The sequence below is a fragment of the Protomyctophum bolini genome (assembly GCF_963924005.1).
Source record: "Protomyctophum bolini genome assembly, chromosome: 5".
Classification (NCBI taxonomy): Eukaryota; Metazoa; Chordata; class Actinopteri; order Myctophiformes; family Myctophidae; genus Protomyctophum; species Protomyctophum bolini.
Window position 1 is genome coordinate 16,241,821 of NC_137866.1, and position 17,630 is coordinate 16,259,450.

The 17,630-nt window shown below is 48.4% G+C and overlaps 1 protein-coding gene across 3 annotated transcripts in view; it reads right to left on the reverse strand.

The window, feature by feature from the left end:
• lgr6 (leucine-rich repeat containing G protein-coupled receptor 6) overlaps nucleotides 1–17,630 on the reverse strand; it is an 82,561-nt gene that overhangs the window by 13,484 nt on the left and 51,447 nt on the right. For 2 of the 3 annotated variants that reach the window (XM_080763225.1, XM_080763224.1), the window contains 4 exons: nucleotides 17,195–17,266; nucleotides 6,530–6,745; nucleotides 4,654–4,725; nucleotides 384–452 (listed from right to left, as the gene is read on the reverse strand). In XM_080763225.1, coding sequence (XP_080619351.1) covers nucleotides 384–452; nucleotides 4,654–4,725; nucleotides 6,530–6,745; nucleotides 17,195–17,266 — 429 coding nt within the window. The remainder of the gene's footprint in view (nucleotides 1–383; nucleotides 453–4,653; nucleotides 4,726–6,529; nucleotides 6,746–17,194; nucleotides 17,267–17,630) is intronic. The other variant, XM_080763226.1, reaches the window with a different exon arrangement.

The window sequence follows — 17,630 nt, forward strand, 5'->3', positions numbered from 1 at the left end:
ACAAGCATACTGTGCGGAACATCTGCTGAAGCAGAGGGAAAACGCAGTTTACGAGTTATGTGTGTTCGTGCGTATGTGTGCGTATACGTGCAAATGTGTGCGTACAGGCAAGTGTGTGTGTGTGTGTGTGTGCGTGCTGGGGGGAGTGCAGGCCGCACCTGTTCAGGGTGAGGGAGATTGTATCCGAGTGCCACATTAAAATCACTTAACGGGATTATTTGGGATAAGGCAAGTACGATAGTCATGTCAGGCAGGTGTGAATGTGTGTGTATACTGTAGATGTGTGGGTGCTCGCTGCAGCATGTATGTGTGTGCAGTGTGCACGATGCCTGATTGTGCGTGCGTGCATGCGTGCGTGTGTGCGTGCGTGTGAGTACACTCACAGTTCCTGTAGCTTGGTCAGAGTCCTGATGGCCACAGGGAACTCCTGTAGATCATTATAGTTCAAATCCCTGAGAGAGAGAGAGAGAGAGAGAGAGAGAGAGAGAGGGAGGGGGGAGAGAGAGAGAGATAAACAATGATTAATAATTAAAATAATGGTGGCAATTAAGCCCATGTGTAGATTGATAGTATTTATAGGGGTCCCTACAAGGACCATCAGTGGTGACCTTGAGGGACTTCCAGGTGGTCCCCAGTTAAATTTACTTTAGAAGTTTAGATCTTTAATTCGTGAGAGCGTGAAATGAAACCAAATGGGTTTCATTTTAGGCTCTCAAGAGTTAAAGTATTGTTAAACATCTGCATTACTTCAGAATTGTTATTTTTGATGAATTTTCATATGTGTCTGAGCAAATCGGCTATTTCTCTCCTACACAAAGATTACATTCCCATTGACAATGAATGGAGAATTTACGTCAGATGTGTCTGAACAAATTGACATGTTATTTATAAGATAAGAGCGCCCCTCACTTCACACGGGTGATTTTTTTAGGCTACATTTCAAATCAAAAGGTGGTCCGTGGCTCAAATGCCGAATAAATAATCAACCTGAAAAAGATTGAAAGTGTATATTTGTACGTCTCTAAATGTTATGATGAATTCAACAGACCCTATTGTAAACAGTAAACAAGTTTAAAGCTTTATGGTGTCGTCCACAGATACCAGTTTGTTTTGAGTTGTGCTTGAAATGTACTGTAATTCTCCAATCTGTTAATAAATGCATCAATCAATCAATCAATCAAAACCACTGGTATGCAGTATAACAGTGGTTTTCAACTCTTTTCATATCAAGGTCCATTATTTATTCGGCATTTGAGCCACGGACCACCATTGATGACATTTAGCCTCTCAAACCCAAAACTAAAGAATATGCAGTCATTAAGATGTTGTACACAATTCCATGCTATATTGATGTTGGTACCATTAGGAGAGATAACATGTAAACATTGATCAAAATAACATTCTTCTACATTCTCTAATTGTGTAGACTTCTTATGAATTTAGTAATGCAGATGTTTAACAATAATCGAACTCTTGGAGGGCAAAATGAAACCAAATGCACACGTAAGGGTCCATTTGGTTTCATTTTACACTCTCAAGAGTTAAAGATCTATAAGGATCAATTTGGTTACCAACTCTCCATTTAGCTGCATGGGGACCACCTGGAACCCCCTCAAGGACCACTGGTGGTCCCTGGACCACTGGTTGAGAACCACTGCAGTATAATGTAGAATGATTGATTGAATACTTTATTAATAGCTTGCATGTTAACAGGCACATGCAGGGAAGTATACAGTACAGCAGTAGTGTTGGATTCGGCTTGTTTCCATTGGGGTCCTCATCGTGTATACTCAATTCATCGAGGAGGGTTCCCTGTAGTTCTGCTGTACGAGGCCGACAGCTGTAGAGCGTGGCGGTGTTGATGATGACCCTTGACCCCGGGCCGCACCGACCCGATTATTATGGTCTGTCTCCCATTAAGCTTTCCCAGAAAACACGGCGGTGTCGTGCGGCAACGGCCAGGGGGCGGATCAAAACAGACGTTGCTATGGCTGACACGGCCGTCATATGTACGCGCTACACGGGAGGTGCAAAGGTTTGTCTCTTCTGTGTGTGTGTGTGTGTGTGTGTGTGTGTGTGTGTGTGTGTGCGTGCATTGCACTGCACTGCACGGAGTATAGGCGTGTGTGAATGAATGCGAGCCCGGGTGTTTGCGCGCTGCGCGTGTTTTTTAGCTGCACTGCACCTAAACATGGCGTGCCGGCATGCGTACAGTACGTGCGTCTGAGCAATTATATAATTGAAGTATTTAAATGTTGGCCGTGCCTGTTTATGTCCCTGCCTTGTTTGTGTATCCCATTACATTTTCCAACAACTTCCTGGACACATGCTCCCCTCACGTTAATGATTTTATAATACAGTGTGTGTGTGTGTGTGTGTGTGTGTGTGTGTGTTTGGGGGGGGGGGCATATGCATCAGATGATGGCCTCTCATGTTTTTCCGGAGCGAGGTGAGATTAACCCCTTGCATGCCAACACAATCACCACGTCACTGACACCTGTCATTCTATCCCGCCACTCTCTCTCTCTCTCTCTCTCTCTCTCTCTCTCAGGCCGTGACCCCGGCCCCAAAATAATCCTCTTTGAACTGGGGACCCCAGGACCCTGATAAGCACTTGAAATGTAGGAGTTGAGGCATTATATTTTCAGTTCCACAGATAAATATTATGAAAATAGCTGATCTAAATAGCAGACCGTTATCCCCAATGGCAGTTGCAAGGAGTTGCATTGGTGTGACATGTCCTTTAAACTGTTTTTGTTGCAAGGAATTGCGACTAGTTGCATTGGTGTGGTTTGGGCCTAAAAATACATTAAATTGTCACTTCACTGTCATCTAGGGACCCCAAAATCATGTGGGGACCCACAGGTTGAGAACCTGTTCTAGTACAGCCCCTATTTTCTTCTCATCCCCCCCCCCAAAAAAACAAACAAAACAAAAAACAAACACACACACACACACTTGCTTACTTGCTTACTTTCACGTTTCCCAGCATGGACATAATGTCTTTTAGATTGTTAAAGCAGAGAGGGTTTGCCGCGTGTGCGCACATTCCATTTGCGGGCAGCGTAGACACACACACACACACGCACACACACACACACACACACACACACACACACACACACACACACACACACACACACACACACACACACACACGTGAGTCCGTGTCCGTCTATACACTAGGCACAAAGGCACCGCATGAGCACCCGGCGTGTGCGTGCACACATGCACACACGCTCATAAAAGGGGAACACGTCATTTTCTTACACTTCAGCAGGCTGTTAAACAACATGTGTCAGAAACTGCGTGGTCACCGCCAGCCAGACCACCATGAAGACTTCAGCGCTATGCATACTTTTATACTCCGTCATATACGACGACGTGTAAATCAGCCGCTATAGACATTTCTCTCTGTCACTTTCTCTCATGCTCTCTCTCTCTATCTCTCTATCTCTCTCTCTATCTCTCGTCTCCCTCTCTTTCTGCTTCTCTCTTCATTTTCTCTTCAACCCATTTGCAGTCGTGACCTCGTGTTGATTTCGTCGACTAAAAACTAAAAATGGTCGTCGACTATATTTTTTCACTGATGAAAACAAAATTATGCTATGGTGACTAAAACTATGACCGAGCATATTGACAATTTCGTCAACAACAAAAAAATGTTAGGAGGATAGCTTATAGATTGGCTATTTTCACCATGCCACCAAGTGTAAAATCAGCCATTATGACACCATAAAGGCCCGCCAAAATACATTTTAGTCGACAAAAGTCTTATGATATTTCGTCGACTAAAGCTAGACTAAAACATTTCAGTGACAAAAATCAGACTAAAACTACACATTTATTCAAAAGACTAAAATTACATCAAAATTTGCTGTAAAAAAGCAAAACATGGTTACGGCACGTTCTCCCGTCCTCTGTCTAGTGAAGCTGAGCTGAACTTGACCTCGGTTGATTACTCTTACAAAACACAGGGGGGAGGAGGAGGAGGAGGAGGAATCTGTTGATGTTGCTTTGAGTTAATCAAAGGGGAATTTTTCATCTTCTGCATTCCAATCCGTCATTATAGATAGCTGCGGTTTCTGTGCAGCAGCCTTAGAGTACCCGCCTGGAATTATACCGGGATGTTGATCAGGATTTTTATCATTATTTAAGCCATATCAATTGCGGTTCATCATCATTGTAGGTATACGCTCCATAAATAAGACATGGATTCAATTCGTAATCCAACGCCTCAAAATGTGCTCTCGCCCCGCACACGCACGCACGCGCGCACGGACACAGACACAGACACAGACACACACACACACACACTGAGAAAATTGCTCTCACCCACAATATAAGTGAGCCAGTGGCTGTGCCATGTGTTTATATTACTCTCCTTGAGGTTATCTCAGCTGTTTATCTTAGGGTTATGGTTAAGGCAATGTGATTGGTCTAAACACTGCATGATGGCACACCGGTCCGATTGGCTGTTGATACTCTCTCATCATGGTGACTGGCTCCATGTTTGGGGAAACAGAAAAGGTAGTCATTTCACAATAAGAAATGGAACTACTGCGGCAGCAGCGTGTGCGTTCATGTGTGTGTGTGTGCGTGTGTGTGTGTGCGTGTGTTCGTGCATGCGCACGTGTGTGGACATATACTCACAGCGTCTCCAGACTCTGCAGACCCTCAAAGCATCTCTCCCCCATGCTCTGGATATGGTTGTTATGAAGGTGACTAAATACAAAGGGTACAGAACGTCAGATAATTATTGTAATTTAGGATAGCATGTTATTTAGACCGATGGATGCCACGTTCCTTCACTAAATTGACCGATAGTTTGAGTTGACGTAAATGATATTATTAAATGTTGATATTATAATGTTTAGAGTACTGATGATAGGTTGGTCCTAGCCTGGGGTCCACCTATGCTTTCTATGGCATAGGCAGCTCCCGGCAGGATCCGCCGGGAGAATCTAGACACAGCTGCGCGACATGAGACTAATTAATTAGAGCGACAGAGAGAGAGAGGTGTGTGTACGTCAACAAAGGTGCAGACGTTTAGAAATCAGCAGAGAGAGGCCTGGGCCATGGCTCAGTGGTCCAGGCACCTTGGCTGGTAATCCAGTCTGACAGTGTCCAGTCTGGCCTTTACTGCATGTCTTCCCCCCATCTCTCTCCCCAGTTCCTGTCAGCCTACTGTCTGTCCCTCCATAAAAAATATAAAATTAAGGCGAAAGCCACAAAAAAAAAAAATCAGCAGAGAGTGATCGACGTTTGCGCTACTCTATGCCAAATTGAAGTGGACTCGGTCCCAGACCTTTTTTTCTCCCTGGAAATAAAAATGTCTGGGTTTCTGAGGCTAGGTTGGTCGTAGATGACTGAGCCACTACATGGTCTACTATGGATGTGATGTGTTACCTTGTGTCTACCTTGTTTACTGTAAGTCGCTCTGGCTAAATGCCTAGAATGTAAATTGTAAATGATCCTTTCTGTCCCTTTTTAAGTCTTATTTTTGTATTTTTTTAATGGAGTAGAACAAACAATATACCGGTATACTCAACAACCTGTGAGCCAATTTGGAAAGATACCAGTTTTACACATCCTTTTAATGCATGGTGTCAGGGATTTACAGGGAATGCCACATTTTGGCGGCAGAGGATGAGAATGTTCCCATGTTTGTTCAACATTTTGGTAGTACCAGATCATGGTTGCTCCTGTTGTGGCTGTGGGTGTCACTCACTTTGGAGAAGTAGTTTGAGTGTATTGTTGGCACTGTCTCTTAAATACCAATCCCATTGATATTTACAATGCCTTATTGAAAACACATCGACTACATCTCGGAGGCAAATATTGTACTTTTACTCCACTACATGTATTTGAACCTTTTAGTTACTAGTAGTCACTAGTCAAAATGTGAGTACTTTTTCCACCCCTGGTCCCCAGTGGCATTGCTCACTGGCTTAACCACATCCTAAACCGGTTAAGGAAGGGTTAAACGCAGAGGACAAACCTCGCCCATGTTGCACGGCGGTGCATGGATCGTGACATCTGAACTTTAACCCATTTTGGACTGACCAGATTCTACAAATGTCTTCTAAATGGTGTCAGTTGTTTGAAAAACCTGTTTCTATATCAGTGGTGCTCAAACTATTTCATGTCAAGGACCCCAAAGGTTATATGTAATTGGCCACCGACCCCCATCTGAAAAGATGTTGTTCCAGGGACCCCCCCCCCAGAAGCAAAGATTTGAGTAAAAGATGTTTGCCGTGAAAGAATATATATTAAAATAATTGCACACATTTTCACGACTTAGCAGATCTACAAGCTCGTAGATCTGCTATTTTCCAACAGCTAAAGTTTTAAATAATGGTTGGTGGTTAAAAGCTATACGGTGACACAGACGCGTCCTCAGGTCTAAATGGATTAAGTGGATGAAAGGGAAGCCAAAGGTGTCTTCATTGTGTGTGGAATAGAAACCACAAACCGCCGGCCACACGCAACCCGACAACAAAAGCACACGGCATGCACGTTAACTCACAGCACGACGAGGGCGGAGAGGTTGGTGAAGGCGTGGTCGGGGATGTGTGTGATGTGGTTGAGGGCCAGCGTCATGGCCTGCAGCGACGGCAGAGAGGCCAGCGCCGCCACGGGGATCTCCGTCAGCGCGTTGTCGTCCAGCCACAGGTGGCGCAGGGAGCGCACGCCGCGAAAGGCCCCCGTCGGCACCTCGCTGAGCAGGTTGGCGTCCAGCCGCCTGGAGAGGAGGAGAGGATGTCAGTTAGCCATGCAGTAGTCTCGCGTATAGCCAGACAACTCTTACACAATCTGAGTCTGGAACTACACCTCCCCAAATCCGAGTAAGGAAGCTGCCATTTCCGTTCACAAAAATATGTTTTATAATATACCTCTTCTTTTTTTTCCCTGCTAAGCAACAAGCTATATATGCTTAGATGATTTCTATTTATATTAGGATAAATGTGCGCGACTGTAAAGACGAAACGGAAGTGGGGAGGAGGCTTCACGGCTTCATGATACAACTTCCCATGCTCCAGACTGTATGATGGAAGCATTTGGAAATTGCGAGAGGCAACAGTCTGGCAACGCGAGACTAGCCATGCAGTGGTTCTCAAATGTTTTCATGCCAAGGACCCTCAAATTTACACTTATTAGCCCACAGACCCCCATTTGAAAAGATATGCCAGGGACCCCCATAAGAGAAGATTTTATTTTACGACTCTCGCAGTGAGTCTCAACGGTTTTAATTTCAAGGACTGCCCAGTTTCACATAGTATTATGCTACGGACCCTCATTTAATGGTGTTTCTATCTCTGGGACCCCAATTTATATTGTAAAACCAATTTTTATTTAACTCTGAGAGTGTACGGGTCCATTTGGTTCCACGGTTCCAAGAAAAAAGAAGCGGATTGTGTAGAGGGGTGTGGTGATCACCTGTCTAAGGGAGAAGTGATCATTTCCTCTCCCTTTGCTGAAAGGTGGATTCTCAGGGCTGTTTTAAAGGATACCAGTGATCTGCCTTTTCTTAGGGTGGGGGTCAGGGCATTCCACACTTGAAGAAGAAGAATGTACCCAGGTTTGTTTTATAAGTGGGTGGTAACAGTAGCGCGCATCACTTCATGCTCTGCATTGAGCTTGTAGAACAATCTTTGAATATGTACCTTTAAAGAGAAAATTTTAAACTCAATTATTTGCTTCCGGGGGTGGGGATCCCTGGAACAAAACTTATTGGGGGGTTTTCAATGGCCAAATACATGTAGTTTTGGGGGTCCTTGACATGAAAAGGTTCGACAACCACCACTGATATACGTAGCAACATACGTTTTTCAGAAAACTTAAGATTTAGAAGACACTTGTACATTTTGTAGAATCGGCCTCAGGTCTTAATGGGTTTTAAGGGAGGAGCAGAGACGAGAGGGACAGCGTCAGAAGCACAGAGGAGGTGAGCAGAGGGTGGTTCAGTCAGACAATTGCGAAATTGCTCCGTGCGTGTGTGTTAACGCGGGGCACACGTACGTGTGTACGCACGCAGGAGTGTCTGTGAGCCGTGGCGGTGCAACGCCTTAGCTTACAGGAAGGTGATTAAGAGAATTACACTTTTTATCCTCGCATGCTTTGATGCTTTCGTAGAAACCTCTTCATTATGATCTACACTCAGGCTAATTAAGCTATATATAGCTCCGCTAGCACGGACACGTCTGAAATGTAAGATCACAAGGAAAAACACACACACACACACACACACTCACACACTCACATACACACTCACACACACACACTCACATACGGTACACACTCACACACACACATACACACTCACACACACACACACACACACACACATACACACTCACTCACACACGACTCGATCGGTGCGACCGGCTTACTCTTCCTCTCTACCGTATCCCCATTCCTGTGTTCTTAAATTGTGCTTGTGTTGTTGTGTAAACGTTCCCCTCCTCTGCACACTTTGAAGAGGGATAGGGCCACTATGTTCCACACTCACTCCAGAGTAGAGGGCATTACACGAGATCCGACCCGAGAACCGAGCCGGGTCGGGTTGTGTGAAGTCAGCCTTCCGATGTGAATGTGATCCACCGCAGTCAGGAATAAAGCCTAATTATTACAGCACGTCGTCCTTTCTGATTGTACACATTGTGCAACGCAAGACACAAACTGTAGGCCTACTTAACCATGCGACGCATTGCGAGCTTGTATATTGGCGCTTTTCAGCGCTCCTTTGTAGAGGAGGGGGAGATGCATTGCTGACGTTCAGTGTTCAGTCTCATAATCACAGTGAAAATGAGCATAATATAGGATTGGACACACCACGGGTGTAACGGGTCGTCGGGTCTTTCGGACCGGGTAGGTTTTTTTCGGATCCGAACCTGTTTTTATCGGACCGGGTCCAATTATTTCGGGTCCGGTTCCGGGCTGGGTGCGGCCAATTAGAATGTTCTCGGATCCGGATCGGTTCGGTTCTGATATCACCGGGTCCGTTTCGGGCCGGGTCCAATTTTATGGACCCGTGCTGTGCTCTACTCCAGAGTGCCACTATAGTTCCAGTGTTCCACACTCACTCCAGAGTGCCACTATAGTTCCACACTCACTCCAGAGTGCCACTATAGTTCCACACTCACTCCAGAGTGCCACTATAGTTCCACACTCACTCCAGAGTGCCACTATAGTTCCACACTCTCCAGAGTACCACTATAGTTCCACACTCACTCCAGAGTGCCACTATAGTTCCAGTGTTCCACACTCACTCCAGAGTGCCACTATAGTTCCACACTCACTCCAGAGTGCCACTATAGTTCCACACTCACTCCAGAGTGCCACTATAGTTCCAGTGTTCCACACTCACTCCAGAGTGCCACTATAGTTCCACACTCACTCCAGAGTGCCACTATAGTTCCACACTCACTCCAGAGTGCCACTATAGTTCCAGTGTTCCACACTCACTCCAGAGTGCCACTATAGTTCCACACTCACTCCAGAGTGCCACTATAGTTCCACACTCACTCCAGAGTGCCACTATAGTTCCACAATCACTCCAGAGGGCCACATTGCATAATACTGTCGTATCAAAAATAGCAGATCTACAAGCTCCAAACGTGTCACACTGCAACACGTTTTGAACTCATAGATCTGCTATATTTGATATATTTGAATTAAAATCCTGATTATTATTAAAAAATAATTGCTGTTTTTGAATTGGAATCCTGAAAAGTTTATTTAAACTTTATTTATTTGTGAACTTAAATGCAAATTCATTTTCACATAAAAAAGACAATAAAAGTTAAATTCTAGTCATTCCGCTACTACTAGACTGAAGTAATTAAAACGGGTCATGTTTGGAATTGTAACAGCTGAAATCAATAATATATCAGTATTCAGATTTTAACCTGCGGCCCATTCACATTAATTGAAGGTGGAGGCTGCATGTGGCCCCGCCCCCCCCAGTTCCCCAGGAGTGGTGGTATAGAGCATACCACCATTCCTCCCTCCCTCCCTCCCTCCATCCATCCCTTCTTCCTTCCTCCCTTCCTTCCTTCCTGCGCGTCTCTCCATCTCCAGTGGACCTTGATGTTTCCACTACTCAGACAAATGCCTCTCCAGTGTCAACAAACACAGCGGCTGCTTTCATCTGCTTTTCTGCCAGCCCACTTCGTCTCCTCCTGCTACTCCATGCCTTCAAGCATGCGACCCAACTACCCTTTGTCCCCTTGCACCCCTCTCAGTGTCCACACAGTCATCCCAGAAGTGCGTGTGCATGTGTGTGTGTGTGCGCATGGGCGTGTGTATGTGTGTGTGCGTGCATGTGCCGTGCATGGCCTTGTGTGTGTGTAAGTGAAAGTGCGCTGTGTCAGCGTCCGCACGCACGCACGCACGCACACACACACACACACACACACACACACACACACACACACACACACTGTCCATAGTGATGAATGATCCCTTCAGGGCAGAGTTGACAGTCCGGGACCACTTCCTCCACTCTATTCTTCTTTCCTCGGCCTTTGGCTCTCATTCATTCGTCTCCCTCCCTCCATCCCTCTCTCCCTCCCTCTCCCTCTCTCCCTCCCTCCCTCCATCCCTCTCTCCCTCCCTACATCCCTCTCTCCCTCCCTCTCCCTCTCTCCCTCCCTCTCCCTCTCTCCCTCCCTCTCCCCTCCATCCCTCTCTCCCTCCCTCCCTCCCTCCATCCCTCTCTCCCTCCCTCCATCCCTCTCTCCCTCCCTCTCCCTCTCTCCCTCCCTCTCTCCCTCCATCCCTCTCTCCCTCCCTCCATCCCTCTCTCCCTCCCTCCCTCCCTCCATCCCTCTCTCCCTCCCTCCCTCTCTCCCTCCCTCTCTCCCTCCATCCCTCACTCTCCCTCTCTCCCTCCCTCTCTCCCTCCCTCCCTCCATCCCTCTCTCCCTCCCTCCATCCCTCTCTCCCTCCCTCTCCCTCTCTCCCTCCCTCCCTCCATCCCTCTCTCCCTCCCTACATCCCTCTCTCCCTCCCTCTCCCTCTCTCCCTCCCTCCCTCCATCCCTCTCTCCCTCCCTACATCCCTCTCTCCCTCCCTCTCCCTCTCTCCCTCCCTCCCTCCATCCCTCTCTCCCTCCCTACATCCCTCTCTCCCTCTCTCCCTCCCTCTCCCTCTCTCCCTCCCTCTCTCCCTCTCTCCCTCCCTCTCTCCCTCCATCCCTCTCTCCCTCCCTCCATCCCTCTCTCCCTCCCTCCCTCTCTCCCTCCCTCTCTCCCTCCATCCCTCACTCTCCCTCTCTCCCTCCCTCCCTCCCTCTCTCCCTCCATCCCTCCCTCCCTCCCTCTCTCCCTCCATCCCTCCCTCCCTCCCTCTCTCCCTCCCTCCATCCCTCACTCTCCCTCTCTCCCTCCATCCCTCACTCTCTCTCCCTCTCTCCCTCCATCCCTCTCCCTCCATTCCTCCCTCTCTCCCTCCATCCCTCTCCCTCCCTCTCTCCCTCCATCCCTCTCCCTCCATCCCTCACTCCCTCTCCCTCCCTCTCTCCCTCCATCCCTCACTCTCCCTCTCTTCCTCCCTCTCTCCCTCCCTCTCTCCCTCTCTCCCTCCCTCTCTCCCTCCATCCCTCCCTCTCTCCCTCCATCCCTCCCTCCCTCCCTCTCTCCCTCCCTCTCTCCCTCCATCCCTCCCTCTCTCCCTCCATCCCTCCCTCTCTCCCTCTGTCCCTCCCCCTCTCCCTCCATCCCTCTCTCCCTCCATCCATCCCTTCCTCCCTCCATCCCTCCCTCTCTCCCTCCATCCCTCCCTCCCTCTCTCCCTCCATCCCTCCCTCTCTCCCTCCATCCCTCCCTCTCTCCCTCCATCCCTCACTCTCTCCCTCTGTCCCTCCCTCTCTCCCTCCATCCCTCTCTCCCTCCATCCCTCCCTCTCTCCCTCCATCCCTCCCTCCCTCTCTCCCTCCATCCTCCCTCTCTCCCTCTCTCCCTCCATCCTCCCTCTCTCCCTCTGTCCCTCCCTCTCTCCCTCCATCCCTCTCTCCCTCCATCCCTCCCTCCCTCCATCCCTCCCTCCCTCTCTCCCTCCATCCTTCCCTCCATCCCTCGAGCCAATTCTCTCGCACTCACTATGTTTCTAACATCTTCATTGATGCGCTGCTCGCCTCGCTCGCAGTCGTTCTGCTGCTGCACTCGACAGCAGCCCCGATGTACGAGCTGGGTTGTTTTCGGTGTGTGCGCGGCTGCGCGCAACACCGCAGTGCGACCGAGCGTAAAGCAGGTGTAACTCCTCGGCCGTCCCTCTTCCAAACATCCTCCCATATCAATCTTCCCCGCTCGCTTGACTTTCTTTGATTCCGTCGCCCCCCATCACAGAGCCCCCCCCCCCCTTCGGCTCCTACGCCATCCCCCCTCGGAGGCTCCCGAGTCCCCCCAAACAAACAGCATCATCAAAGTGAAATCTGAACTTGAACTGTGAACCCTGGGCTCTGCCCCTGGGGATGTTTTTCCATCAGGAGAGGCAACTATATACACCGACAGATGGGCATGCATATGTACGTGAGTGCGTGCATGTGTGTGCGCGAGTCAGTAGTGAAGCACAAACATTTTCATCTCGTGCGCACATACTCCGGCAGTGGAGACTGACTCCTTGAGTCCGTGCTCTAAAGCGGCATCCTTTGTGTTGTCCTCGGCGGCGCATGCACTCTCTACCTGTGGACATTGTTTGTCCCTGACCTCAGAGTTCACTCTCTACCTGTGGACATTGTTTGTCCCTGACCTCAGAGTTCACTCTCTACCTGTGGACATTGTTTGTCCCTGACCTCAGAGTTCACTCTCTACCTGTGGACATTGTTTGTCCCTGACCTCAGAGTTCACTCTCTACCTGTGGACATTGTTTGTCCCTGACCTCAGAGTTCACTCTCTACCTGTGGACATTGTTTGTCCCTGACCTCAGAGTTCACTCTCTACCTGTGGACATTGTTTGTCCCTGACCTCAGAGTTCACTCTCTACCTGTGGACATTGTTTGTCCCTGACCTCAGAGTTCACTCTCTACCTGTGGACATTGTTTGTCCCTGACCTCAGAGTTCACTCTCTACCTGTGGACATTGTTTGTCCCTGACCTCAGAGTTCACTCTCTACCTGTGGACATTGTTTGTCCCTGACCTCAGAGTTCACTCTCTACCTGTGGACATTGTTTGTCCCTGACCTCAGAGTTCACTCTCTACCTGTGGACATTGTTTGTCCCTGACCTCAGAGTTCACTCTCTACCTGTGGACATTGTTTGTCCCTGACCTCAGAGTTCACTCTCTACCTGTGGACATTGTTTGTCCCTGACCTCAGAGTTCACTCTCTACCTGTGGACATTGTTTGTCCCTGACCTCAGAGTTCACTCTCTACCTGTGGACATTGTTTGTCCCTGACCTCAGAGTTCACTCTCTACCTGTGGACATTGTTTGTCCCTGACCTCAGAGTTCACTCTCTACCTGTGGACATTGTTTGTCCCTGACCTCAGAGTTCACTCTCTACCTGTGGACATTGTTTGTCCCTGACCTCAGAGTTCACTCTCTACCTGTGGACATTGTTTGTCCCTGACCTCAGAGTTCACTCTCTACCTGTGGACATTGTTTGTCCCTGACCTCAGAGTTCACTCTCTACCTGTGGACATTGTTTGTCCCTGACCTCAGAGTTCACTCTCTACCTGTGGACATTGTTTGTCCCTGACCTCAGAGTTCACTCTCTACCTGTGGACATTGTTTGTCCCTGACCTCATACTCTCTACCTGTGGACATTGTTTGTCCCTGACCTCAGAGTTCACTCTCTACCTGTGGACATTGTTTGTCCCTGACCTCAGAGTTCACTCTCTACCTGTGGACATTGTTTGTCCCTGACCTCAGAGTTCACTCTCTACCTGTGGACATTGTTTGTCCCTGACCTCAGAGTTCACTCTCTACCTGTGGACATTGTTTGTCCCTGACCTCAGAGTTCACTCTCTACCTGTGGACATTGTTTGTCCCTGACCTCAGAGTTCAGGATGAAAGCGGCGGAAACTAAAAAGGCCCCGCTACATTCTCTGGACCGCTCTCTCGGGCGGAATAATAATGAATCCTCAGGGTGGACCTGCCAGGGCCCATAGAACGTCCAAACGGAACCAGGAACATTCCACAGAAGCCAATAAAGCAGCAGCTATTTCCTGTCTGTCACATCAAAGCCCCTAGGTCCCGATTTTCAGAACGAGAAGTGAGTGAAAGAGAGAGGGAGAGGGAGTCCTGTGCGAAACGATCCAGCAGATTTCTGGGTTTTTACTCTCCTGGTTTCCTGCTAGCAGATGGTCAAAACGTTATGCACGCGGCCGGGGAAACTCATGAAGACCCGAGTTTCACCGCTATTGTTTCAAAACGGGGGTTAAACGTCTGCTTGGATTCCGCCGTGGAACTCGGATCACAATGCATTTCTGGTAGTGAGCCCTGACATCTCTTTAACGAGCCTGGATACCTTTGGCACGACAAACTCAAGTTTAGGCCTTGTTGTGGTGGTGCATATGGGGATTGGTAAATGGTTTGTGCATTAAATTCACATTTACATTTACATTTACATTCATACACCAATGGCAGAGGAAACTTGCATGCAAGGCACCGACCTGCTCATCGGGAGCAATTACGGGTTCAGAGTCTTGCTCAAGGACTCTCCGACGCTAACACTTGGGGAGCCCGGGATCGAACCGGGAACCTTGCGGTTCCCATGTGGCCGCTCTATACCCCTGAGCCCCTGTAGGGGATTGTAGCCATTCCTTGTTGATTCAGGACAAAGCATTCTCTATACCATTACGTCAATTGAAACGTCGGTAAGAAAAAGGGTCGAGTCAGGTACACTGTACTCTCTGTCATTCTCTCTCTCTCTTCCTCAGTTCACCTGGTGTGTTTCATGTCAGCGTGAGGCGCCGACAAGCTTCTCTCTCCAAAGCCTTTCCAGTAATCCTCCTCCGCTGGGCTTATCATTACTGTAATGACAAGGTGCGTCTCTGCACTGTCGACGACTGTGTGTGCGTGTGTGCACGTGCGTGTGCCTGTGTGTGTGTGTGCGTTTCATCACCTGAGAGACATTCTCTTTGCGCCGGGATTGAGAGGAGAGAGACCACACACATGCAGTCGGATGAGATGGCCATTAGTGTGCGCAAAACTATCCCATGCTTTTTTGACCGCAGAGCACAATTTCACGTGCCCTGTTTGATTGTGTGTGTGTGTGTGTGTGTGTATGTGTGTATGTCATGCATGTACACTTAATGTATGTACAATGTGTGTGTGCGTGCGCTGTTGGTGGCAGAGGGATTACTTAGTCATGTCCTGCCTCTGTGAAAACATCAACAAACGTGTGTGTGTGTGTGTGTGTGTGTGTGTGTGTGTGTGTGTGTGTGCACGCGTGCATGCGTGTGTGAATGATGGGGAAAATGACCTTGCGGATGTTTACAGGGGGGAAATTATTAATTTTGGAAAACAGGAATGGAGTGAGTATCTCTGTGTGTGGTTTACTGCAGCTCTGTATTTGGGTCGCAAGCGAGGTGGTCTGCACGCACGCACACACATACACATGTGTGCACACACGCACGCACGTGACCCTACAGATGAGACAATTAGGCCATCAAACACTCTCATTAGCCAAGGGAATAGCGGTGTGGGTGGTGAGAGAGAGAGAGAGAGAGAGGGAGAGAGAGAGAGAGAGAGAGATGGAGGAAAGCGCAGCATGGGAGGAGAGGAGAGGAGTGGAGCGGGGAGGAGAGAGGAATAGAGGAGAGGAGGAGAGAGGGGGAATTGATGGAAAATGGGGTTGTTTCACAGCTCATTGGAGATGCTCTCCCTGGCCCTGCAGTGTCTGCTCTGCTGTTAGTTTCCCCTCATGGCTTCCAGATGCTTGCCAGGAGGAGAAGTGAAGTGCATGCATGCCGCTGATGTAGTCAGTCGGCTTTGCGTCCCCTTCACTCTCTCTGTCTCTCTCTCTCTCTCTCTCTCTCTCTCTCTCTCTGATGTGATTGTAGTTTGTTACCTTGCATCCCTTCACTCTCTCTCTCTCTCTCTCTCTCTCTCTCTCTCTCTCTCTCTCTCTCTCTCTCTGATGTGATTGTAGTTTGTTACCTTGCGTCCCTTCACTCTCTCTCTTTTGAGGGCTTGATGATGTGACGTGCTTTCTTGTGATGCGTGCCTGGCCGGTGTCACAGCCGATCTACAAGCATACGCTGTGTTGCACGCTTGTAGATGGGCTGTTTTCGTCCGGTTGACGTGATGGTGATGCATGCGATGTGTTGTGTGCTTGTACATTATTTTCAAACTGTTTTGTTTTATACATTTTAGACATAAAGATGACTTGCTAATGTATTTAACTTTGGGGAGTGAAGTAGATGGCTAAATAGCTCATTTATGCCATTTTTACGCCAAAAACCTGTGCGCATGTCCCCCCTCCCCAGAACATCAGCCGCCCTTGCTATAGACATCTTCCCGCGCCTCTGCTGATGCAGCTACGTCTAACATCAGGGCCTTCAAGGCCAGCGCGGAAGGCCTGCTGCCCTTGTGGCACACCGCGACGGGTTACAGCCTGTTAAATGTCACTGGTGCTCTGTGCGTTTTTAGTGTGTGGTGGCCGGTCGGTCGGGGTCGAGACGTGGGTGGGTGCGTGGGCGTTTTTTATCCCCTGGCTGGTGGGTTTTATTGAGAGAAATTGCACTGCAACGTTCTCTGTGTTTAAATTTAACTCTGAGAGCATTAAAGAAATGGACCCGGGGAGCATTATGGTTCATCCATAACGGTCACATCTTTGTGGTACGACAAACTATATACAGTACTGGGCTTATAGGGCAGTGGGGTCCGGGGACGCCCAGGGGTCCTTGAGGGAGTTCCAGGGGTCCCCAGCTAAATGATAGTTGGAAACAAATGGACCCTTATGGGTCACTTTGGTTCCATTTGTACACTGTAAATTAACATTGATTTTACAACATACATTGGGGTCCCAGAGATAGAAATGGCGTTAAGTGGGATTCTGTATTTCTTAATGCATGTCAAACTGGTGTTCCTTGAAATGAAAACGGTTGAGAATCACAGAGCCGTACAAATGGAGGTCCGCAGGCTGAAACATGTCAATCTGGGGGTCCTTGACATGAAAAGCTTTGAGAAGCCCTGTTATTGGGGACGCACTGTGGATTTTACTGTGGTGTGCAATGTGCGTGACTCACAGGGAGAGAAGGTTGGGCAGGTCCCATGTGGCGTCATCAGGTAACTTCTCTAGCTGGTTGTTCTGCAGCATCCTGAAAGGAGAACACACAGAGGACCACACTATTATAAGAGCTATAGACTGTAGCACACAGAGGTCACTATTATAAGAGCAGACTGTAGCACACAGAGGTGAATAGTACCACACTATTATAAGAGCTATAGACTGTAGCACACAGAGGTGAATAGTACCACACTATTATAAGAGCAGACTGTAGCACACAGAGGTGAATAGGACCATACTATTATAAGAGCTATATAGACTGTAGCACACAGAGGTGAATACTTAGGACCACACTATTATAAGAGCTATAGACTGTAGCACACAGAGGTGAATAGGACCATACTATTATAAGAGCTATAGACTGTAGCACACAGAGGTGAATACTTAGGACCACA